The sequence below is a fragment of the Channa argus genome, chromosome 4 (assembly GCF_033026475.1).
Source record: "Channa argus isolate prfri chromosome 4, Channa argus male v1.0, whole genome shotgun sequence".
Lineage (NCBI taxonomy): Eukaryota > Metazoa > Chordata > Actinopteri > Anabantiformes > Channidae > Channa > Channa argus.
The window spans coordinates 30083573-30108555 of record NC_090200.1 but is presented as its reverse complement, the minus strand read 5'-3'; the positions used below and the strand labels follow the sequence as shown (position 1 = coordinate 30108555).

Sequence of the window (24983 nt, the reverse complement as noted above, 5' to 3'; positions counted from 1 at the left end):
AACATGTAAATAAGCAAGTGAATACATGTAAAACATGTGGAAATGGATATTGGCTTGACTAGCCAGTGGACTAGACTTAATAAATAAAATCATCAATCTACAGTTTACACTCAATTGCCCATAATCACAAAATCAACCTTAGCCAGTAACAGTGGACAGCAGTCAAAGGAATATTAACCATGAAGAGTTTTTAGACCTTATACTGCCTATGGTCGATATGCTAGTAGGGAGTAGTGTAATAGCAAAATGAGTAAATATATGCTATGCAGTAAAATTATGCTATCCTCCTGGGTTTGCCACCAGTCCATGATAGTAAGCAGCACTGTTCAGCCAGTGGACAACCAGCTTCATGACCTGAGCCTAGACCTATACAGTCGCCATATTTACTGGACCTGTGAGACAACCAACACGATCAATGTCCAAAGGATTGATGGAAACACTGTGGGTGTGGTCCTAAAGGATGACACTGACAAGCCCAGAGCCATCGTCATCAATGCTGAGAAAGGGTGAGCTCACTTTTATTTCGGTGGCTGTTGTAGGATCCTCCAAATAAAACTATGGTTACAATAAAACATGCCATTAAGAAACAATTAGCTCTTACTTCCATCATGTACAGGTGCTGGTCATATGATTAGAATATCCTCACAAAGTTGATTTATTTCACTAATTCCATTCAAGAAGTGAAACTTGTATAATGTATACATTCATTCCACACAGACTGATATATTTCAAGTGTTTCTTTCTTTTAATTTGATGATTATAACTGACAACTTATGAAAACCCCAAATTCAGTATCTCAGAAAATTTGAATATTAGTTAAGACCAATACAAAGAAAGGATTTTTAGAAGCCTTGGCCAACTGAAAAGTATGAACATGAAAAGCATGAGCATGTACAGCACTCAATACTTAGTTGGGCTCCTTTGGCCTGAAGTACTGCAGCAATGGGGCGTGCCATGGAGTTGATCAGTCTGTGGCACTGCTCAGGTGTTATGAGAGCCCAGGTTGCTCTGATAGTGGTCTTCAGCTCTTCTGCATTGTTGGGTCTGACATATCGCATCTTCCTCTTCACAATGCCCCATAGATTTTCTATGGGGTCAGGGTCAGGCAAGTTTGCTGGCCAATCAAGGACAGGGATACCATGATCCTTAAACCAGGTACTGGTAGATTTGGCACTATGTGCAGGTGCCAAGTCCTGTTGGAAAATGAAATTGCATCCCCATAGAGTTTGTCAGCAGCAGGAAGCATGAACTGCTCTAAAACGTCCTGGTATACAGCTGCGTTGACCTTGGACCTCAGAAAACAAAGCGGAGCAACACCAGAAGATGACATTGCACCCCAAACCATCACTGACTGTGGAAACACTGACTATGGACCTCAAGCAACGTGAATTCTGTGACTCTCCTCTCTTCCTCCAGACTCTGGGAGCCTGATTTCCAAAGGAAATGCAAAATTGACTTTAATCAGAGAACATACATCTGTGTGTAGTGGTTCTTGAAGCACTGTCTCCACCTGCAGTCCACTCTTTGTGAATCTCCCCCACATTTTTGAATGTGTTTCGTTTCACAATTCTCTCCAGGGTGCGGTTATCCTATTGCTTGTATCTTTTTCTTCCCTTCACCTCTCTATTAATGTGCCTGGACACAGAGCTGTGTGAACAGCCAGCCTCTATTGCAATGACCTTTTGTGTCTTGTGCAAGGTGTCAATGGTCATCTTTTGGACAACCGTCAAATCAGCAGTGTTTCCCATGATTGTGTAGGCTACAGAACTAGAGAGACCATTTAAAGGCCTTTGCAGGTGTTTTAAGTTAATTAGCTGATTAGAATATGGAAAAATCCTTTCTTTGTATTGGTCTTAAATAATATTCAAATTTTCTGAGATTCTGAATTTGGGGTTTTCATTAGTTGTCAGTTATAATCACCAAATTAAAAGAAATTAACACTCGAAATATATCAATCTGTGTGGAATGAATGTATACATTATACAAGTTTGACCAGCACCTGTGTATATATATAAGGTTTGTGTATTATGTTACATAAAACCAGGCAGTTTTTTTTGGCAGTGCCCTTGATACATAACTAATCATCAAAATAGCTAAATATTGTTTGCAGTCTTCCAGAGTTTAAAGTTGCTTGTGTACTATTTCAGTGAAACCAAGCTGACAAAATATTTAAAGCTGAAGTATCTCCGAATGAGCACAGGCAATTTCAATGTTCTATGTAATTGTATGTGTCCCTCTCCAGGTACATGTATTTCACTACAGTACAGGAGCGCTCAGCTAAGATTGAAGGAGCAAGTCTGGATGGGACAGAGAGAGAGTCTTTGTTTACCACTGGTCTCATCAGACCAGTAGCTCTGGCTCTGGACAATAAACTGGGAAAGTTGTTCTGGGTTGATGCCGACCTCAAGCGCATTGAGAGCAGTGATCTGACAGGTGAGTTGGCTTAAACAGAAGGAAATAAATATATTGTGGAAATAAAAGATTTAATGAATATTAAACTCTTCTTGCACAAGAATTACTTTAAGTTAATCTGAAAATTCTACTTTCAGACCATGAGAAACAAAATTCTCTGGCCTGGTGAAACAAATAGTTCTCTTTAGCCTGAATGCCAAGTGTTATGTCTGCAGGAAACCAGGCTGTAATTGGTGCTAAAGGTGCTTCAACAAAGTATTAAGCAAAGACGGTGAACACTTATGTTTATGTGATTTTTTTTTTTTTAAATAAATTTGATTTCAAACAAACTTCTTTCACGTTGTCATTATAGTTATTGTTTGTAGAATTTTGAGGAAAAAAAGAATTGAATCCATTTTGGAATAAGGCTATAACATAAAAAAAGCTAGTACTGTGAATACTTTCCGAATGGACTGTAAATTCTCAAGCAATCCTATGTTTCATATTAACAAAGGAGATGTTTTGCACTAAGTAGCAACCAGCAGCAGCCCTGGTATACTGTACTCTCTGTTTAGAGACTAATGGAGGAATGAGTGTTAAAAAAAAGAGGTGCATTTAAGGGTTTAAAAATTGTGCTTGGACTGGGATACACTTACCTACTTGGGCTATTGATATGGGCATGAAGATTCACATTTAGAAACAATTATATTCGGTGTTCTTGTCTATTTGAAACACCTTTTGATGTGCTATTGTTTTGCGGTTATTTTGGGCAGTGGTCCATGCCACTAAATGTCACTCTGACAAAACAAATGTAGACCGTAGAACTGCTTCTTTGGGTTTTTTATTGCTGAGGCTATCAAGAGAATTCATATGTGATTGTGGTTCTAGTGATTACTATTAGGCTAATGACATTTTAATCTGTCACATATAAATAATTGAGTGAAGCCGATGATGCTATGATGCTTGTTCGTTTTATTTTTACAGTACTCATGTTGGAGTGTACATTCCAACAGTAATAGCCTACAGCAGTATTACCACTGTGAGGCATTTTAAGAATAAAACATTAATTGCTGATAATGTAAACAAATCAGGAAATGAGGTCAAGATACACAGCATTGTGCCTTGAGAGTCTGTGTCTTCAGAGTCTCTTCCTTCTGAAAGATCCAAAACATATGCAGCACCAAAATCATTAATGGTTAACGATTACACTCTACAACAATTAAAGCCTTATAAATATTATAAATATGTAAATGGAATGCTAATATCCTAACTAGTACAACCAACATACAATCTTCTCTCAGTGTGAGAAGAAACGCTTAAGAAGCAGTAGCTCACATGATCTATGTCAAAACCCAAAATAAAAGATCCCAGTTGGCTAAAACATTTGCTATTAAAATTTGAAGCCTTTTATTATGAATAACTATAACTTAACACAACAACTACCTGCAGATAAATCCACACCTCTTGGTTAATAAAGTAAGGACCTTCTGCTGTTAACTGAAATCTGTATCAATGAAAAATAATCAGTAAATGGCTGTAAGCATTTTTTAAGTTAAAATTGCAGTGATGCTGGCCTGACTCACCAGGAAATTAGTCAAGGACACTTCAAAAGATGGAGCTAGCTACTGACCCTGCAATTAGAAAACAACCCCCTTTATCAGAGAGCCACAGTTACTTCAGCCTTTGGAGTTACAGTATCATTTAAAAAAAATAAGTACTTTTTTACCTTTAACTGTCAGATTAGTTTTTATTAATTAACTATTGGTGAATCTGGAATAAAGGTCAAGTATATAGACCTGACTTTGGACATTGTAGTCAAGATTAATCTGCTAAAAACAGCACTGGCCAAAGTCTGGCAACCCCTGTGAACACGGTCTGGAACCACTGTCAGTACAGAATTTGCTCCACCATATACCAGCTGCAACTTTAGTGATATTTAAACATTAATGTATGGATAATTATAATCTTATAGTATAAATCATTCAGCATTATGAGTTATTTTACTTTCTTTCAGACACTGTCTTTAGTTTAAGTACTGTAGTTGAATAAAACACCGCAAGATAAACTTTGCATGTTTTTGAAGAGATTCATTACAAAAACTTGAAACATAAAAGCTATTTTCATGACAGCAGAAGAGTGCGGTTTCAGTGTTTCAGGAGTCACTTAGAAGCAGAGGAAAGCACCACTAACTCTGTTCATAACACATGTTGATCACTTTTAGTAGGCAGAATATTTTTAACTCTTCTTTTTATTGTTTGCAGGTGTCCCCATTTCACACTTAGCCCTGCTAATACATTACTAGCCATAATAGGAGCTCTCATATACCCATAGTCACAGGTTATTGGAAAATGCATGCAACATATTCGAAGAAGTTCAACAACAATTTAAATCTTCTAAAATAACCTGCATAAACCTTCGTATTTCTTTTCTGCTGTGGTACAGCTGTCTGTCTGACCTCTAGATATTTTATAATGAATCCATTTCTATTTTTTGGACTTTGGGACTGATGTTAAAGTGTGAGAGTCTGGGAGACAGTGCTACAACTCAAACATTTTTATTTATATAGAGCATTATGTCACAAGACTAGTGCCCATCTTAAGCAGAGTAGACACAGTCATTGATGATGTTGCAATTATTTACAAAAATGTCCATTGAGTCTTTTACTGACAAGTGTTTTTTAAATGCCAAATGTCCTGTTTTAGTCACATATTGATCATATTTTTTAACAAAACAAATTAAAGGGATCCTTTTTTTAAAATATTAGCTAGCTCCTTTTTCTAATGTTATTTGTATCGCCTTGAAAAAATAGAATCAATCAGGATATACTATTGTTTTTAATTCATATGACATAATTTTATTTCCTTTAGGAGCCAATCGCATTGTCCTCCAGGATTCTAACATTCTCCAGCCAATGGGGCTGACAGTTCTGGGAGACCATTTGTACTGGATTGACCGGCAGCAGCAGATGATAGAGAGGGTGGACAAACTAACTGGAGATGGACGTACACGGATACAGGGGCGGATATCATACTTGACCTCCATCCATTCTGTAAAAGAGATGGACCCCCAGGATTTTGGTATAAACCTCTCATACACTGTACATACAGTATACTGAGTAGCTCATTGCAGAAGAGTGTATTAATTAAAATTGTTTGGCAGGAAAGCATGTGCCTTTTCACTAATAAGTCTTTCCCACAGCATCTCACCCATGTTCCCGTCACAATGGGGGCTGTTCTCACATCTGCATTGCTAAGGGCGATGGCACACCTCGCTGCTCCTGTCCCATGCACCTGGTACTGCTGCAAGACCTACTACACTGTGGAGGTGGAAGAAAAATTTTACTAACAGCAATATGTGGTGGTCAGACCAAAATGTACTCACTATTTATTAATATGTGAAACCGGGTGAGGTACGTCCATTTGGCAGTTCACCGACCTGCTTCGTATGGGCTTAGACAGTGTGAGTTTTGAATTTATTTATTAAAACACACCATGCCGAGTGGGTTTTGGTCTGACTACTTACAAAGCACTGTGTCTTATCTCTGATCTTTTTAAATACTGTTTAACCTGTATTTAGAGTTAACCTGTATTTATGTCTCTTGCTTCTTGCTGTGTTGCTTCCTTTGTTTTTCAGAGCCTCCAACCTGCTCTACGGAGCAGTTCACTTGCTCTACAGGTGAGATCGACTGTATTCCTATGGCTTGGCGTTGTGATGGGTTTGCTGAATGTGATGATGGCAGTGATGAGGAGAACTGCCCTGTCTGCTCATCCAACCAGTTCCAGTGTCATAAAGGAGGTTGCATTGAAGCTCAAAGGCACTGCGATGGTGAACCTGACTGTGCTGACAAGTCCGATGAGCAGAACTGTGAAAGTAGGTTTACAATTCAGGACACTGAAACACTGAATATTAGTTTAATGAATATTAGTCGCCACAGATTTACCATGCAAATCACATGCTATCATAGAAAATGTTATTTCCAGGCAATTCTGTAGAAATTGACATTGTAAAATGTAAATCAAAACAGAATGCAATGATTTGCAAATCATTTCAAGTTTTCTTGATTGTAAATAGCATGAAGACATCATATCAAATGATAAAACTGAGACATTTGATGCCAGCAACATGTTTTTAAAAATGTTGGAACAGAGGCAACAAAAAACTAGAAAAATGTGTAATGTTAAAAAAAAAAAAAAACCTGGTGGAAAGGATTTGGGAGATTTCATCATCCACAGTTTAGAATATCAATAAAAGATTTAGACAATCCAGGGAAATCTCTGTATACAAGGCCATGACTAAAACTCAGTTTTGAACAGTCACGATCTTCAGCCCCTCAGGCTGCACTGCATTAAAAACAGACATGATTTAGTATTGGACATCAATGCACCTTTGAAAACCATTGTTTTCAACATCAACATCAACACCACATTTTGCACATATTTCAGCAACATTCCTCAGTAGTAAAAGAATCCAGGTGCTAAACTGGCCTGTCTGCAGTGACAAATATGTCAAAGGAGGCCATAAACTGTTGACCAGCTTAAATCCTATAAAAAGCAAGAATAAGGAAAACATTTTTTTAAATTAAAGCTGTTGGTGCAGATATGATGGAACGCATGGCCTGTCCCATGAGACATGTGTTGTAATCAAAAATAAATTCATCAATTTATGTAGGAAAGTAATCTTACACTGTCATTACTTACAAAGAAATTTGAATAGAAAGGATGTCTGGTTTGATAAACCTATGGCAAGTGGATTTCACTGAAATGCTTTGCTAGTCTTTTATTAAAACAATCAATGCAAATACATACATTTACTATAGTGTACTTAAGTGCATTTTTTTAGGCACTTTAAATGGTCTGCACTTATATAGTGCTTTTCTGCCTATTGGCACTCAAAGCGCTTTACACTGCTTTTTATTTACCCATTTGCACTCACAATCACACACACACTCATACACCGGTGGGTGAGCTGCTATGCAGCTGGCCAACACTCACCGGGAGCAACTAAGTTGGGGTTCGGTGTCTTGCTCAAGGACACTTAGACATGTGACCAGAGGAGCTGGGGATTGAACCAACAACTGTGAGATTGGTTGACAACCGCTCTACCTTCCTGCGCCACAGTCGCCCCTATTTTACCTGTTCATCATCCCCCTTTATGCCCCATTATACTTGTTGGATAGTAGTAAGTACTCACTGTAGGTAAAGAATTTATAAATTATGATGAGCATATAAAACATGAAACATTATGAGACTAAAGGTGCTTCTCATCTTGACCAGCTACCAGCTATGTTGTTCCTATTCAACAGTAAAATAAAATCCAATACCGCCGACTATACCAACAATACCATCCAGCTGATGGGCCACTGTGTTTATACTTGTGTCACTTTAACTACATGTTGTTGATAATAACATACTTGCAATAGAGCATTTTTGCTGGAGGAATGCTTCTCCTACCACTGGGTAAAATTAAATAAAAAATTGCTTTATTGATCAACTAGATCTTAAGCCCTTCTTCCAACATCCCACCATACATTGTCTTATCATTAGTGAGACACTGACAGAAATCTCTATGTTGTGTGTCTTCTGCTGTTTCCTGTTCTCCAGCTATCTGCCCTCCTAACCAGTTCCGCTGTGGTGACAACCTGTGTATCACTAAAAAACAACAGTGTGACAGTTACTCCGACTGTCCTGATGGATCAGATGAGCTTGCTTGTGGTAAACTAAAATGCTCATACAACCTATAGTATATTGCAAGCACTCCTGTATTTTTCAGGAGTCTTTTTTAACATGTCCCTGACTCTGCTATTTGCTTTCCTTTTTCTTCTTCATGTACAGAGTATGTGTCCCCCCCATCCAGTGGCATCCCTAACACTGGGCCCAACACCATTGGTCCAGTCATTGCCATCATCCTGCTTGTCTTTGTGACTGGGGGAGCATATTTCTTCTGCCAACGTGTGGTGTGTCGACGCTACAAGGGCCCCAGCGGGACTTTTCCTCATGAGTACATCAGTGGTACTCCCCATGTGCCTCTCAACTTCATTGCCCCCAGCAGCTCCCAGCATGGCACTTTTCAAGGTTAGGGTTTGCTCAAACGGACACAGTAGTGGTGCTAATACAACTTGGTATCAGTGAAACATGAATTGTTGTGTGCAGGTATTTCTTGTGGAAAGTCCATAATAAGTTCAGTCAGTCTGATGGGCAGCAGCAGCAGTGGAGCTCCTCTCTATGACAGGAATCATGTGACTGGAGCATCATCCAGCAGCTCATCATCTATTAAGGGAGCCTTCTATCCTCAGGTTACACACACACACACACACACACACACACACTCATTGTGCATGCTGTTTGCTGCTGTCACGCTGTCTTAAGTAACACAGGTCTTTTCTGTTTGTAGATCCTGAATCCTCCTCCTTCCCCAGCTACTGACCGCTCACTTTACAACACAGAGATCTTCTGTTCATCCAACAGTCCATCCACTACCAGATCGTACAGGTAATGCACATGTTCAAAGTCTTACGACTACTACTACTACTATTAACTATAGGGCCTGTCAAATTCAGATTCTGTTTTATATTAATATTATATTTATATATACACTACTCACAAAACGTTAGGGATATTAAACTTTTGGGTGAAATTTATATAAAATGTAAAAAGTTCATGATACAGTGATATTTTTTCCTTAAAATAGGGCATTTTGGTAGAAGCATGCAATGGTAATTTTTTCATTTCAAACAATTTATTGAAACATAAGCTACCAACAGTGGTTGGTATAACACAACAAAAAAAATGTCTCGTGATGTCCAATTGTGAACAGCATGATGAGAGTGGACAATACAAATTGTCAGTGAACCAGAACTTTTGTGGTCATGTGATGTTGGGATTTCTGTGTTTAATCACCTTGTTGTAGAACAGCATGTTATCTAATAAGTACTAAAAACCCTGAGAAGTCTGGCATGTGCATTCAAAAGTTTAGATAAGGTCAAATTAATTTCACATGTAAAGGTTATACTGCATTTGAGGTGCATTCTGAAATTTCACCCAAAAGTGGAATGTGCCTAACTTTTAAATTATATTTAGATGAAAATCAATTTTTTTTTTCTAGGATCCTAAAATGTTGGGCCTAATTTTATGTAAATGTGTCTGCATAAAATTGTTTAAGTATATGTGTAAGTTACTGCATGTAAAGATTCACTTTGAGGAAATGGTGCAGCTGCTGTTTGATGGTGTTAAATACAATTTTGATTTGCTTACTGATTTGTTAAGGAAAAGCAAAAGGAGAAAACCCCTTTAACTGGTTTAAGTACCTTATGCTCCATTCAAATGTTGGAATGCTCCAGAAGCTACTAAAAATGAATCGAAATCATATCGGTCTTTGAAGAATTATGTAAAGGTTTCTTTACGGTGTGGTTTTCTGGGGAAGTTCATAAATCTCTGAATAAAGAACTTCACTGCTGCTAAGGAGATAATCCTGTATTTCATATTTGATTTTGCAGCATCTCAGTAATGATAGGACAGAGTCCAAAAAAAAAATAAAATGTCAATGATAAGAACCTGAACCGTGTCTCCTGTTTATCAGAACCTACCACCCAGTCCGTGCCGCTGCTCCACCTACTACGCCCTGCAGCACTGATGTCTGTGACAGTGACTACAACCCCCACCATCCACTGACTGGGCTGGCATCATCAGCAGGCGGCTGGAAGGCTGCCAGCCATGGCAGCCATGGCAAACACAACAAGTACTATATGGACCTTAACTCAGACTCCGACCCTTATCCTCCACCCCCTACTCCCCGATCCCAGTACCTGTCAGCTGAGGAGAGCTGCCCTCCTTCCCCTTCCACAGAGCGCTCCTACTTCCACCTCTGTCCCCCTCCCCCATCACCCTGCACCGACTCTTCTTGACCCAACCTCGGAGTCCTGTGAGTGAGGAAAAGACGAACTACAATCGGCTCACACAGAAGTGGTGTCGACTGGCCCACTGTACCAAGGGCAGCCCTAACTGACTCATGCCCTCTTCTTTATATAGTATCTGCTTAGGCTCAAGTGCCTTGCTGAAGGTCTTTGCGCCCCACATTTCATCATTCCAGTCATTCCGGAGCTCTCAGGATGATCACAGAAAGGAGCTGACGAGTGAATGCAGCCAGCTCTTTCATTTTGATTCCATCAGTGACAGTCACAGGTGGACACTGATGCATAAAACCATAATGAGTCCAATGCCAAGGTATGGAAGGCATGGGCTGACACCCCAGATACAAATTTTTTGTATGCTTCTTTTTCACAGTGTCAGTTTTGGTAGACCAGTGGCAGGACTGTACATAGTGTTAAAATAATATTACCAAAAAAAAAAAAAAAAATCGGAGGACTTATTTTACTTTTTTATTTACTCTGGCTGATCCACCACTTTAAAGGAAACAAAGAACATAAAGAAGAGTTGATGTGTGCATGAATATGGATTGATCAATAAATGGATCGATGAATGATTGGGCAGCTGCGCACTTGAGAAGAAGTGATTGTTTTGCTAATTGTAGAAAAATTAGATACATTTTTAGATGATGACTGAATGAATGTGTCAATTTAAGAATGAGGATGGAATAGGGCCTCAGTAAAGGATAAAAGCTTTTCTAAACCGTGTCCTTTACATTTCTGCCTTGGAATTTTTTGGAGTTGAACACAGAACCTTTTTAAGTGGCAAAGCTTACCCAAGCCAAATCTGCCAACAGCCCTTTCTTTGTGTCAGGAAACCATCAAGTGACACCTGCAAACCAAATGTATATCAACATGTAAAGCTATTGTACATATGTGTAATGAAGCCAGTGAGTGAGATGTGAGAAGTAAATGCTTTTTTCATTGTGAATTTGAACTTCTTGCATCACTTTTTTAAACTCTCATTGTCCCATTTACCAAAAGTAATTTGCTGCTATTGTGTACATAGTATAACAGTTTATATGACTTTTTATATGAATTACACAGAATGGCCAAATGACCACTCTTATTCTGACAGTAGATCATAAAGCTATTTTTACCAGTAATAACAAATTATTCTTATAGTGACTGTTATTATGTGTATTTTCTGTTTGTATGTAGATCATTACAGTATGTGTCTGTCAGTTGCCATGTTTGGTTCGAAGGAAACTTTTTTTTTTTTGGAAACTGAAAATTGAAAGGAGTCTCAGTTAATCTGTTGCATTTGTATACAGCAAAACCAAGTCAGATGTTAGACTTGAATGGTTCAAACGTTTTGACTTGCCAGTAATCTCTTTGCTAGATTTCTGAACAACTTACTGGAAAGATGTCTGTAAGATTTTCTGTGGATAATCACAGTTGACAGAAGAAGAAGCGTAATGATTTTATAACCAACAGTCACATTTGTATTCCTAAGGAAAATAGTGTGTGAACACCACTTTGCTTGGTATTTTAAGGACGTTGAGTACAACATCACAACATCAGATTTCAGTTTGGTTTAGATGATACAATTACTTGATTACTTGAGTTTCTCTGGAAAAATGCAGAGTATAACTGTTGCAATAAAAAGTATAGACTGGGACCACAATCAGTAGCCAGTATAATAAAGTCCGTGTACATGTTTGTACAGTCACTAGCATAAAAGCTTTAAGAATATGAAACTTTATTAGCATATTCATCCTGTCTGTTCAGACTTTTACATTCTCGTTTTTGCAGAACAAGATATTATTAAGACATTTTATGTATGTTTAGTGATGCAGTGTTTATTCCAAGTTGTTTTTTCACTTCTGAGGCCTGCTTACATAAAAGAAGCAATTTCTCAGCCATTCTTATCATGTACTGTCAAGGTGTAGTCTTTAGACCTTAAGACTTTAGACCTTGTATTATTGAGCCTGCTGCTTGTTGAATCCAGCAACTAAGCAGGAAATATTATTACCATAGTACCTAGCAACAAAACTGGCCTGGGGGATTAGAGACCTAAAAATGTACCTTTGGTCAGCTGGTATTGAGCCAAAAGGACTCTCCTAGGACCATATCATATTGAGAGTGTCAATTGTTTGAAAAGAAGAGAACACTCCAAGATTTCCTTAATTTGCTCTTCTTCACATCTTTGGATTATAGTAATGCCATAGTAATGTCATTTTTATAGTGCCAGCAAACCTAAGGGCAGAAGACTGAATGTCCCCTTTTAGTGATCTCCAATCCTCCATGGAAAATGTCAAGGTGTGCATGTCCATTCTAGAACAGTTAGTGTTAAAAAAAAAAAGTTTATACTTTTGGAATCTGGGAGCTTTTGAAATTAGCATGAAGCAATTGCTTTCTAATCAGTTCTTCTCCATTGAACAAAATAGCTGATATCTGGCTTTCTAGGTAACAGAGCTGAAATGCTGTCTCCATGTATAAGGGCAATAGGCCCCATCTCAAACCAGTAAAATTACTTAAAACCCTTTATTTGTTACCTCAGCTAAAATGGATTATGTAATTCACACTTTGGACATTTTTGTATCAAAAGCATTTTTATATAATAAAGCTTCTATTTGTAGAAATGTGTCGTCTTTCAATTTGAGTTGAAGGAAATCCAAGGTTCGCTCAACAAATCAACACATTGGTTGACTAAGCTGCAGCAATATTAATGTAAGAATAGAAGTTTATAAAAACCGACCTTTTAGCGGCCATTTGTGCAACTGTGGCTCAGGATGTAGAACAGTCATCCACACGTCCCAGGGTTTTTGATTCGATCCTCAGCTCCTTCGGTCACATGTTTGAATGTTCTTGAGCATGACACGAACCACAAATTAGTTGCTCCTGATGAGTGTAGGCCAGCTGCATGGCAGCTCACCAACATAAACATGAACAGATAGGAAGCAATAACAGAAAGATGCATATATCAAAGTGCTAGACTGTTTAAGTACTAAGTGTATTTTCTAACCTCTGTTGTACAAAGTAAAGCTGAATAACTGTTTACGTAGAATGAAAAAAGTGGACACTGATAATACAATAAAATAAAAAGAAAGGGCTCGTCCGGGATTTGAACCCGGGACCTCTCGCACCCAAAGCGAGAATCATACCCCTAGACCAACGAGCCACAATATCAGTCTTGGTGTAAACCTTTTTGAAACTGAATATGTCACGCCATTGTTTGATGTTGGTGGTGTAATATTGGCATCTGCTGGTGTAACAAAGTAATTGCACACAATTTAATTGATAGAATTACCTGAAAATGCTGCAAAGATAGGCTGCTCATTGATCCAATGATTTCTTAGTCATAGAAATAACTGTCTGCTGGTAAAGACATTACTGTGATCATTACCGTGACATTAATTGCTACATATGTTATCACTGTGTCCAACACTGAAATTTACAGAATAAAGTACTGATTAAAGGTCTGACAACTTGGAAATTAAAGATTTGTATTTTTGATTTTACTTAGTTGGCAAACTTTCTAAAATAAATATATGACTTTTTTTACTTTGTCATAATAAAGATTGATCAGGGAAATAAATTCTTTTTTTTGCCTCAGCTCGTGGCTTAGTATGGAGTTTAAATGTTCTCCTTGTAGTTTTCAGGGGGTCCTCATTTTGCTCCCACTTTCCAAAGACACAGGTTAATTAGTAGCTTCTAGTTGCCTATAGCATGAATGGATGTCTGTCTCTATGTGAGACACATTGGTGACCTGTGCAGGGTCCTCAGTAACTGCTGAGACCAACTACAGGTCCCCTCTGAGTCTGCACAGTATGAGTGTTATATCTAATAGAAGAATGGCTGGAGTGACACCCCCCATAGTGCTATCTGTGCTGCCTTTGGCCTCTTTTGTTCAGTAAGTCACTGGAAGGTTCCCAGTCAATGTGAAAAGCACAAATTTGCTAAATGTTGTTTAGTTAATAGGTTAATATGATAAAGAGGAAATGGTCTTTAAAAAGATGCAGAAACTGACAGACAGTTACTACCTCAGAGTGTAGCCAAAGTCCATTTGAAGTATGCAATCTGAACATGGTGATTTGACAGAGGGAGGCCCTCTAAGAAAATGCCTGCCAAGGTAAAAGAAAGTGACCAATGAAGCAAACTTTTCCACATGAAGTAAGAAAGTTGTCCAGCTGGCAGACAGGTGCTGAGGGCTGGACAGAGGCAGGGAAGAGGTGGAGAGCAGCACGACAACGTCTACAACTTCTACTTTTTTTGTTTTTTCAGTCCCTTTCTTCTCTGTGTGTGCTTGCCGCTCTGTAATTATACCAGCTGCCTGAAACCCATGTTTTTTTTTCTCTCTCTCTGCCTCCTTGTCACCTTTGTTTTATGTCTCTCTCTTCTTCTGAAATGTTTGTTTAATGTCACCTCTCCTCCCTCACCGCTGTTCCTTTCCCTCCAAAATGATCTGCACCTGCCAAGTGAGCTGCACCTGGCATAAATATTGCTGAGGTGGGGTGGAAGGCAGCAGGTTTGGATGTCATGCGTGGAATCAGCCAAAGACTGAACCCACCAAAGAGGAAGGCATTAGACTTCAGACAGAACCTAGGTACCACACTGGGAATAACATTTGCACACAGTCCATAAAATACATAATCTCATACAGCTCAGCCCCCAGTTGCCATATACTGTATGATGAATTTTTCTACATGAACAATATGACCTGTAATCCAGTGAAGCTGCTAGACTCATAATGACCCTCCTCTGATTCTACTGACAGCACAGTACCGTATATTTCCAAAATGTTTTGCAAACTCATAAACGTTTTGCAGGGTTTATTTTGTATATGCTATTTAATACAGACTCTCTGTTTCCAATTTCGTGCTACTTTTCGCTTTATGTATTTAATTGTTCAAATTGTGCCTCATTGTTTTTCTTTTTTAACTGAGAGTGTCACTGTGCTACTGTAATGTACAAATTCCCCCTATGGGGATTAGTGAAATGTTTTTTCTTGTCTTATCTCTTTCTGTAGTTTGTTATTTAAAAAATACCACAGAGAGTAAAACCAATGCCTGTTTCTTCTCCAAATGCTGTTAAAAACAGGGAACCACACTATTACACTGGGAGTTTCTTCATTAGGAGTTGCAGCAATCTTCCATTGTAGCTTATCAATAAACCCTAGAACCATAGTTATAACTCATTTGAGAGCCTTACTCTTAGCCTTTCACACCCAAACTGGAAAAACTCAAAAACCACTATTATTTGTTATCGTGTACCGTCCTCCAGTCCCTTATTCAGAGTTTTTGATTGAATTTTCTGATTTTCTATCTGATTTAGTGCTTAGTACAGATAAAGTCATTATAGTGGGTGACTTTAACATTCATGTAGATGCTGACAGTAACTGTCTCAGCACTGCGTTTAATTCATTATTAGATTCAATTGGTTTTTCCCAAAATGTAAATAAACCCACTCACTGTTTTAGTCACACGTTGTCCTTTCGTATGGAATTGAAGCGGATAATAATTTCCTCACAACTCTCTTCTGTCTGACCATTTTCTAATAACATTTGAATTTACAATAACGGACTATACAGCAGTTAGGGAAAAATTCCACTATAGCAGATGCTTAAGTGAAAAAGCTGTCAACAAATTTAAAGAAATTATTTCTTCATCATTTGCTTCACCATATGTTAATACAATGGAAAGTAGTCTCCTTAATGTTACTCCTGCACAAGTAGATTATCTTGTTGACAATTCTGCCGCCTCACTACGTACAATACTCGATAGTGTTGCCCCTCTAAAAAAGAAGGCAGTAAACCAGCAGAGGCCATCTCCATGGTATAGTTCACAAACACGCAACTTAAAACAGGAAACACGAAAGTTAGAAAGGAAGTGTTGTTCCAGAAAGTTAGAAGAATCTCATTTAGCCTGGAAAAATAGTTTAAAAACGTACAAAAAAGCTCTCAGTGATGCCAGAACAGCATATTATTCATCATTAATAGAAGAAAACAAGAACAACCCCCGGTTTCTGTTCAGCACTGTAGCCAGGCTGACTAAGAGCCATAGTTCTGTTGAGTCTACTATTCCCTTAACTTTGAGCAGCAATGACTTCATGATCTTCTTTATGAATAAAATTGTAGCTATTAGAGAAAGAATTCACCAGATCCTGCCCCCAAAAATTACAGATAGATCTTCACGTACAGCAGTGCTAGAGACATCGATAAGGCCCCACTCCCTGTTAGACTGCTTTTTCAATTATTACCTCATCTAAACCAGCAACCTGTCTGCTAGACCCTATTCCAACTAAGCTGCTCAAGGAAGCTTTACCCTTAATAGATATGTTCATATTAGATATCATCAATCTATCTTTAGAAACAGGCTATGTACCACAGGCCTATGAAGTAGCTGTAATTAAACCACTACTTAAAAAACCCTGTCTTGACCCATGTGTTTTAGCCAATTACAGACCAATATCTAATCTCCCCTTTATTTCTAAAATAATTGAAAAGTAGTCGCAAAACAATAATGTGATCACCTTCATAGGAATAATTTGTATGAAGACTTTCAGTCAGGATTTAGCGTTCATCATAGTACAGAAACAGCACCAACGATCTTCTCATGGCCTCAGATAATGGACTCATCTCTATACTTGTTCTGTTAGATCTTAGTGCTGCATTCGATACCATTGATCACAACATTTAATTACAGAGACTGGAACATGAAATTGGGATTAAAGGAACTGCACTAGGTTGATTTAAATCTTATCTATCTGACTTCAATTTGTTCATGTTAATGATGAATCCTCCATGCACACAAAGGTTAGCTATGGAGTTCCACAAGGCTCTGTGTTAGGACCAATAATTTTTACTTTATATATGTCTCCTTTAGGCAACATTATTAGAAAACACTGTAAAATTTTCCATTGCTATGCTGATGATACCCAGCTATATTTATCTATGGAACCAGATAAAAATAATCAGTTAATAAAGCTTCAAGCATGCCTACAAGACATAAAGGCCTGGATGTCCCACATTTTTTTGCTTCTAAACTCAGACAAAACTGAAGTCATAGTATTTGGGCCCAAAAATCTCAGAAATATGATGGGTCCAATCATATTATTACTCTAGATGGCATAAGTCTGGCCTCCAGTACTACTGCAAGGAACCTTGGAGTTATTTTTGACCAGGATTTGTCCTTTACCTCACATATAAAACAAATCTCTAGAACAGCCTTCTACCACCTACGGAACATTGCCAAAATTAGGAGCATCCTGTCTCAAAGTGATGCCGAAAAACTGGTCCATGCATTTGTTACCTCTAGGTTGGACTACTGTAATTCCCTACGTTCAGGATGCCCCAGTAACTCCCTAAAGAGCCTGCAATGAATCCAAAATGCTGCAGCAAGAGTGCTGACTGGAACTAGCAAGAGAGATCATATTTCACCTTCACTAGCTTCTCTCCATTGGCTTCCCATTAAATCTAGAATAGAATTTAAAACCCTGCTTCTTACATATAAAGCTCTGAATGGTCAGGCTCCATCATATATAGAAGATCTCAAAGCACCATATCATCCCAGTAGACCACTTCGCTCTCAGAATGCAGGCCTACTTGTGGTTCCCAGAATTTCCAAAAGTAGAATGGGAGGTAGAGCCTTTAGCTATCAAGCTCCTCTCCTGTGGAACCAGCTCCCAGTTCAGATTCGGGAAGCAGACACCCTCTCTACTTTTAAGTCTAAGCTTAAAACCTTCCTCTTTAATAAAGCATATAGTTAGTTATAGTTATGCTGCTATAGGCTTAGACTGCTGGGGGACCTACCCCCAAACGCACTGAGCTCCTTTCTTCCTCTTGACCCTCTCACCTCTCCTCTCACCCCGCAATTGTCACCACTGTATGTCATTAACTCTGTGTGTTCTCTCCGTAGTCGTCTTTGTCCTTCTCTGTCCCCCTCTCTCTGTCCCTTTCTGCAGATGTCCCCAGCTTTGAAGCAGTGTGTTTTTAGCGTGCAGCTACTGGTCCTACCAATCTGCCCGATGTTTTGTTGTTGCTTTTTGATGCTCTGTTCTTTTCTCTCTTCACTTTCCACTCACCCCAACCGGTCAAGGCAGAACCCTGAGCCTGGTTCTGCTTGAGGTTTCTTCAGTTAAAGGGAGTTTTTCCTCTCCACTGTTGCCTATGGTTTGCTCCAGGGGAAATTGTTGGGTTCTCTCTATACATCTTTATAACCTTGACTTTATTTTGTAAAGTGCCCTGAGATGACTTTGTTGTTGGCGCTATATAAATAAAGTTGAATGGAATTGAATTGAATTACGAAAATTACTGTGAACTAAAGTTTATGTATAAACAGCAGCATAGACTGGTCACTTGCCTTTACATCTTTAGGTAAAAGGATTGGAACATACTACTGCAGTTTACTTCCTTCATTGTGTCCAGGTTTTGCTTTGATAACATATTTTAAGTTTCAGTTCTATTTCTGTCCAAAATGTTCAATGTGCTCTTTGTAAAGACACTGACAGGGATTTAGAAGAATAAATGTGAGCAAAACAGAGCTTCTGGCTTATGGTTTTCCATCATTTTGTTGACATGCTGTATATGTATGTTTGATGTGCAGAAGCTTGACTAAGGCAGAGAGTAACACCGACTTGGTAAATGGTCTGCTCTTTTCTTCCTGTAATGTACAACAGCATGTGCAAAGTGTTTTCTTTTCATCATGTGTAAGGGACTCCTCAACCCACTATGTGTGACAGTAGTCATATTTCAAACTATGACAGAAGAACTCAGGCCACTACAGTGGGCTTAACCAAGGAGGAAGAGGGTGAGAGGGGTTGGTTGGGATGTCCACTCCCTATTTTAAATTGTAAATGGTCTAAATCCCTTTTAGGCAACAATTTTTTCTTCCAGTTTACACACCTGCAAACATGGAGGTGTGTAAAGGTCTATGTCTTCAGACAAGTAGCAAAATAGAAGGGTAAGAATGGATGCTAAGAAGTAACCCCTCAGACATCACAACAAACATACATCCTCTATGCTTTTATCCAGCTGTATATGTACAGACAGAGAGTGTCTTCAGGTCTCTTGTGTTTTATTATACATGACTAACAGCAGTATTTGTATTTGTAAGGGCATTCAAGGCCATTTGAAGAAACATGATCTGTATATGGGTCATCACCTGTAACAATGCTGCAATTGAGACAGCTGCACATCTCAAACCAGAGATTGTTATCAGCAGCCCATAATTACTTCCCTTCTGTGCATTTGCTGCAATAACTTAGTTTTTTCTCTTTGTTTAAAAATGCAAATGATGGAATGAATTAGCACAGTAACACCAAAGACAAATTTTTCACAGGTTTATTGAGATTACACTAAATAGCAAAAACTTTAAAACCACCTGACCTTGTGGTTTTGGGTTTATTTGTCTAACCTAGGATGTGAAAAAAATTTAGCTGTGGCACACCCAGTATTCATGAGACATGCCCACCATCCTTCTGACAGTGCCAGTGGGCCTAACACATTTTTTGGAAATATCTGAAGTATCAAGAGGCAGAAATTGCCATCAATTCAAAAGCTAATGAAATTTGAAATGTTTTCGAAATATGTTAAATGTTCATATTTTCTTATTCCAAAACTTTTTTCTTGTCTACCTAAAAACTATTGTTTAATCCATTATGTGTAAATTGCAAAAATTATAGCCTAATGATCAAAGCATCATTTGACTGACTGGATTACTTTGAGTTCTGTGTGTGTTTGTGTGGGCCTGTGCACGTGCGTCTGTCTGTTTGGTTGTCAGAGTAATTTAGGGATGGGACGTGGTTAAACAATACAAAGACTTAAGCAAACCACTGAGGACAGTGGGTCCATCGGCAACCTGCTGGGTTTGCTGCTAACACACACACACACACACACACACAATTGTTCCTTCCTGTATTGTTCTTATGTAAAGGTATTGTTGGTGTTTTTGCCATTATGCTGCTGGAGGATTGAAGCATGTGGGAAGCAAAGAGGCTGCACCGCTTGGCTTGAACCAGGGGGTAATGGGCTGAGAAAAAAGAAGGATGATGGGTATGAAAAAAGCCAAAGGGTTAAGCTTGAGGGTTCAGAAGTGACAGAGAAAATTTGAGCTGACAGGAACTGCACTGTTATGAAACGTTTAGTAGTATACCCAGTTAAAGAAATAATGTACTGAGGAAATGTAGTTTGGTTCTAAGGTTAATGAGATACAAAGTGAAACATAAAAAACATTATTTCACATTTAGTAAAAAAACATAAATGTACCTTATGTCACAGTCACATTTTGCATAGTCTGCAGACATGGTCACATGCATACACACCCTCATAGGTGTGTGAATGGTGGCTTTAGGGGTATCAGTATGAGCAGGACGTGTGGGGCAAAACTTCTGTAGTGCTGTGGGTTAACAGACTGTTAAGGAGTCTCACAGCCTGTGGGAAAAAGGAAGGTTTTGGTTTTCAAGCTGTGGAATCTCTTGTTGGAGGGGAGAAGGGTGGAGAAACTATGGGAGGGGTGGGAACTGTCAACTAAACTGCTGCCTCTGTGGTTGGACCCCTTGTGAAAGTAGAGATGTTCTTACATGTCACCTGACAGCCCCCGGTGAAATCCTCAGTGAGAGTCACTCTAAATAATCTGGTGCTGGTCACTCTCTCCACTATCTGGTTCTTCTCATGTTCACCACCATTTCTTTGGTGTTGGCAGTTAACTCTGTATCTGTTACTGTCTGGTTGCATTGCTTGTAAGTGGTGTAACTTGAGCTGCTTAAGACAAATCACTTCGTATAATCTTCAAAAGCGTCACACAACACTCTGCAGGAAATTTGGTTCATTCAGCCAAGCAGAACTTGTTTAACCATTGTAATATAATTCCAATAAAATTCCAATAAGCTCCGTAAAAGTTAGGTAGTCCATTCAGTCTGACAGCTCCCATCCCCAGCACTCACTCTTTAGGCAGCCATGAGCCAGAAACTATAGGTAATAACACTCTTTTCTGCCATCTGCTATCAACACATAGGATACCATAATGATATCGATACTATAAAATTTCTTTATGTACTTCATGTTGGATGTTATTATTATATTTTATATTTTGGTATTTCTTTGCTGCTGCACAAATAATTGCACTTTGGAGACACTTCTTCTTGAGATTGAGCCAACGACCCTTGGATTGGTGGATGACTGCTCTACTTCCCTTAGCCACAGTCGCCCCATTACAGACATCAGAGGAACAGGATCTACACTTGTATTTTTCCTCTGTTGTCCTCAATGTGCAAGTCCATGTCGCAGACCACACATATCCTGTAATTTCCCCATGGTTTAAATGTTGTCCAGACCACAGGGAATATTATTTCCCACTTTCCCCCCTGTAATATTAAACTCATCAAAATTCAAACTCATCAAAATTTTTTCTGATAGAGTATACCTGAAGGTATTGGATACATCTGGATCCAATCCCTCTGAGACAAATGTATAAATCTTAAAAATACATGTTCTTTTTATGTACTGTACCTGTACTTTGAATATACAGTACCTGTTTATGCAAAAATACTGTGTTTAAAGATAATATCTGGTAAATTATATGTCCCTCTCATCTGTTTGTGGGCCCAGTGGCTGAGCCTACAGAGTTCACCATGTGTCTGGACCTGAAAAAAGCATTAAATTACTCTACAGAACAGGCAGAACCAAACTGAACAGATGGCCACAGAGATCCTCTGATGTCTGTAATGGGGCGACTGTGGCTCAGGGAAGTAGAGCAGTCATCCACCAATCCAAGGGTCGTTGGCTCAATCTCAAGAAGAAGTGTCTCCAAAGTGCAATTATTTGTGCAGCAGCAAAGAAATACCAAAATATAAAATATAATAATAACATCCAACATGAAGTACATAAAGAAATTTTATAGTATCGATATCATTATGGTATCCTATGTGTTGATAGCAGATGGCCTGATGAGGCCATAGGGTCTATTGTGTGGCATCTTTAGAGAGACAAAGACAGCACCTGCTGTGGGGCAGCACTGACTGTACATGCAGTTGGTGTGCATCAGTGATGGACACATCACATTTATCAGTCCAATGACAAGTTGGCCCCATGTTCACAAATTTTTTGTGGTGGTTAGAGCACATACCACATAACTGCACTGTCATGGGTTCAAGTACAACTGGGAACCTTTGCTGTGTGACATACCACGTCTTTTCCCTTTCCTGTCCAGCTTTTTACTTAGACGTATCTAATACAGACTAATGCCCAATATTTTTTAAAAAGTCCTTACTCAATGTGCATACCATACACTGTTCACCATGTACCTATTATAGCAGTTTTTGCTAAGATGAGAACATAGATACTAGTGTTATCTTTGTCTTTTAAGTAGTAGCAGTGAAGAGGTGGTTACTCTCTTGTCTAAATCTCTATTAGTAAATAAATTAATAAGCGATCTTGGTTGCAGCAGGAAAAATATCTCGGTCTAAATAAGTCAAGTAATATTAATTGTCATGTTCCTAGAAGCACAGAGAAAGCCTTAAACTTAGCCTTTCACACCCAACCTGGAAAACTCAAAAACCACTTCTATTTGTTATTGTATATGGTACTCCAGTCCCTAATTCAGAGTTTTGACTGAATTTTCAGATTTTCTATCTGATTTAGCGCCTAGTACAGATAATAATTATAGTGTATAGTGTAAGTAATTATAGTGGGTGAGTTTGACAGTCACATAGAACATAGAACTTTTGATTCAATTGGTTCTTCCCAAAATGTAAATAAACCCACTTACTCTTTTAGTCACACCCTAGAACTTGTCCTTACATACGGCATTGAAACAAATAATTTAACAGTATTTCCTCATAATTCTCTTTTGTCTGACTATTTTCTAATAACATTTGAATTTACAATAATGGACTATACAGCATTTAGAAAGAAGTTCCACTACAGTAGGTGTTTATCTGAAAATGCTGTGAAAAATTTTAAGGAAATTATTCTTTGAGTATTTCCTTCACCATGTGTCAATACAATGGAGAGTACCCACATTAACTTTACTCCTGTACAAGTTGATTATCTTGCTGATAATTGTGCAGCTTCACTATGACAATACTTGATACTTACTCACTTGCCCCTCTGAAAAGAAGTCAATAAACCAGAAGAGGCAATAATCATGGTATATATTTAGAAGATTTCCACTTAGCCTGGACAAAAACAGTTAAAAAGTATATTTTAAAAAGCCCTCTGTAATGCTAGAACAGATAATTTTTTACCATTAATAGAGGAATGCAAGAACAACCCGTTACAGTTCATAGTGCAGGAACACCACTGATAAATTTAACTAACAATCTTCTCTTGTCTTTAGATAATAGACTTCAGCATGAGTACTGACTAAAATTGGCAAAAGAGACCTTCACTATCTTCTCTCCAATGAATTTCCATAAAATCTAGAATATAATTTAAAATCCCCCTTTTTTATTATAAAGCTCTGGTCAAGCTCAAACTAAAACCCTCCTTTTTGATAAAGCTAGTTAGTTTTAGTTAGGGTTTTATAGGCTTAGCCTGCCGGGGGACCCACCCTCAATGCACAAGCTATTTTCTTCCTCTCTTCCTGCTCTCCTCTCTTACCCCACAATTATACATCACCACTGCATGATATTAACTTTGTTTCTTTTTTCTCCTGTAGTTGTTTTTCTCCCTCTCTCTGTATTTTTCTGCAGGTGTCCTTGTCTTTGAATCTGTGTGTTTTCAGGTGTGCAGCTACTGGTCCTACCAACCTGCCCAATGTTTTGTTGTTGCTTTTTTTTGCTTTTAAATGAAAGCTCAGCACAATTACTGACGGTAAAAGGAAACAGATGAGCACTATTTCAAAAAATAAATGTTAAAATTCTTGTCACTCTTGCAAAGAAATGTAATTGAACTTACCACTGCATTGCTCCACAATAATAAGTTAAGCTCCAAGTTGATTTTACCAGTTACAAGGGCCAGAGTCAAGGGACAGTCCGAGGATGTAGCCTTTAAATTTAAACTAGATATTGTTCCAGGTTTACCAAAAATTACAAAATGCAGAATAGAAACTGCAGAGTAAAAGGTTGATTTCTGCCCTTTTCCACTATATTTTAGCTGTTATTTCATCTGTCAGACACTCATTATTGCAACTAACACAAAGTTACCCGCACACACACGCACACACAGGCAATGAGTACACATGACTGCATTAACACAACAGAGAAACCCAGAGTGGGGTATACACAGGGGACCAGATAGTAACTGAGCAGCAAGTGGCAACACAGCCTACAGTTGCCTACATTTTTAAAAAAACAAGCTGTTTTGTTTAAACTCTTCATGTGGTCTGTGTTACTAACATGCATCTTGGCAATCTCAGGAGTGGATATAAAATAACACACAAAAAATGCATGGAGTGCTAGTTAAATATAAAAATTAAAATCTGAGAAAATCTCACTATCCAAACACTTTGAGGACAGACTTGGCCAGAATAATATGAGCTGAGTGAGTCTCCTGTCAGGTTCCAGGGGATGTCAGGATGCACATTGTCTTGTTGTGATGTTAGCTGGGTACACCACCTCTAATGGTGATGTTGTGAAATATGGTCCAAGGAAAAACTTTCAGAGTACGAAACAGGCAACATCATAATCCACTACATAAAATAAACAGGCTGAAGTATTCATGGGCTTATTTTTATACTCAAGGACAAGATTTCACAACAGCAAGAAATGCTTTCTTTTTATGCTGGAACTG

At 38.4% G+C, this 24983-nt stretch overlaps 1 protein-coding gene and 1 non-coding gene across 3 annotated transcripts in view; one reads left to right on the top strand and one right to left on the bottom strand.

Annotated features, from left to right (window-relative positions):
• Nucleotides 1-12897, top strand: part of lrp5 (low density lipoprotein receptor-related protein 5) — a 75634-nt gene extending 62737 nt beyond the window's left edge. For both annotated transcript variants that reach the window (XM_067500246.1, XM_067500245.1), the window contains 10 exons: nucleotides 304-506; nucleotides 2243-2433; nucleotides 5259-5468; nucleotides 5590-5715; nucleotides 6025-6261; nucleotides 7992-8102; nucleotides 8223-8462; nucleotides 8541-8683; nucleotides 8782-8879; nucleotides 9967-12897. In XM_067500246.1, the coding sequence (XP_067356347.1) occupies nucleotides 304-506; nucleotides 2243-2433; nucleotides 5259-5468; nucleotides 5590-5715; nucleotides 6025-6261; nucleotides 7992-8102; nucleotides 8223-8462; nucleotides 8541-8683; nucleotides 8782-8879; nucleotides 9967-10291 (1884 nt within the window). In that variant the 3' untranslated portion in view covers nucleotides 10292-12897. The remainder of the gene's footprint in view (nucleotides 1-303; nucleotides 507-2242; nucleotides 2434-5258; nucleotides 5469-5589; nucleotides 5716-6024; nucleotides 6262-7991; nucleotides 8103-8222; nucleotides 8463-8540; nucleotides 8684-8781; nucleotides 8880-9966) is intronic.
• A 467-nt stretch (nucleotides 12898-13364) lies between these two features.
• Nucleotides 13365-13436, bottom strand: trnap-ugg (transfer RNA proline (anticodon UGG)). Its single transcript has one exon. It is a non-coding gene; the product is annotated as a tRNA-Pro (tRNA).
• Between the last annotated feature and the right edge of the window lie 11547 nt (nucleotides 13437-24983).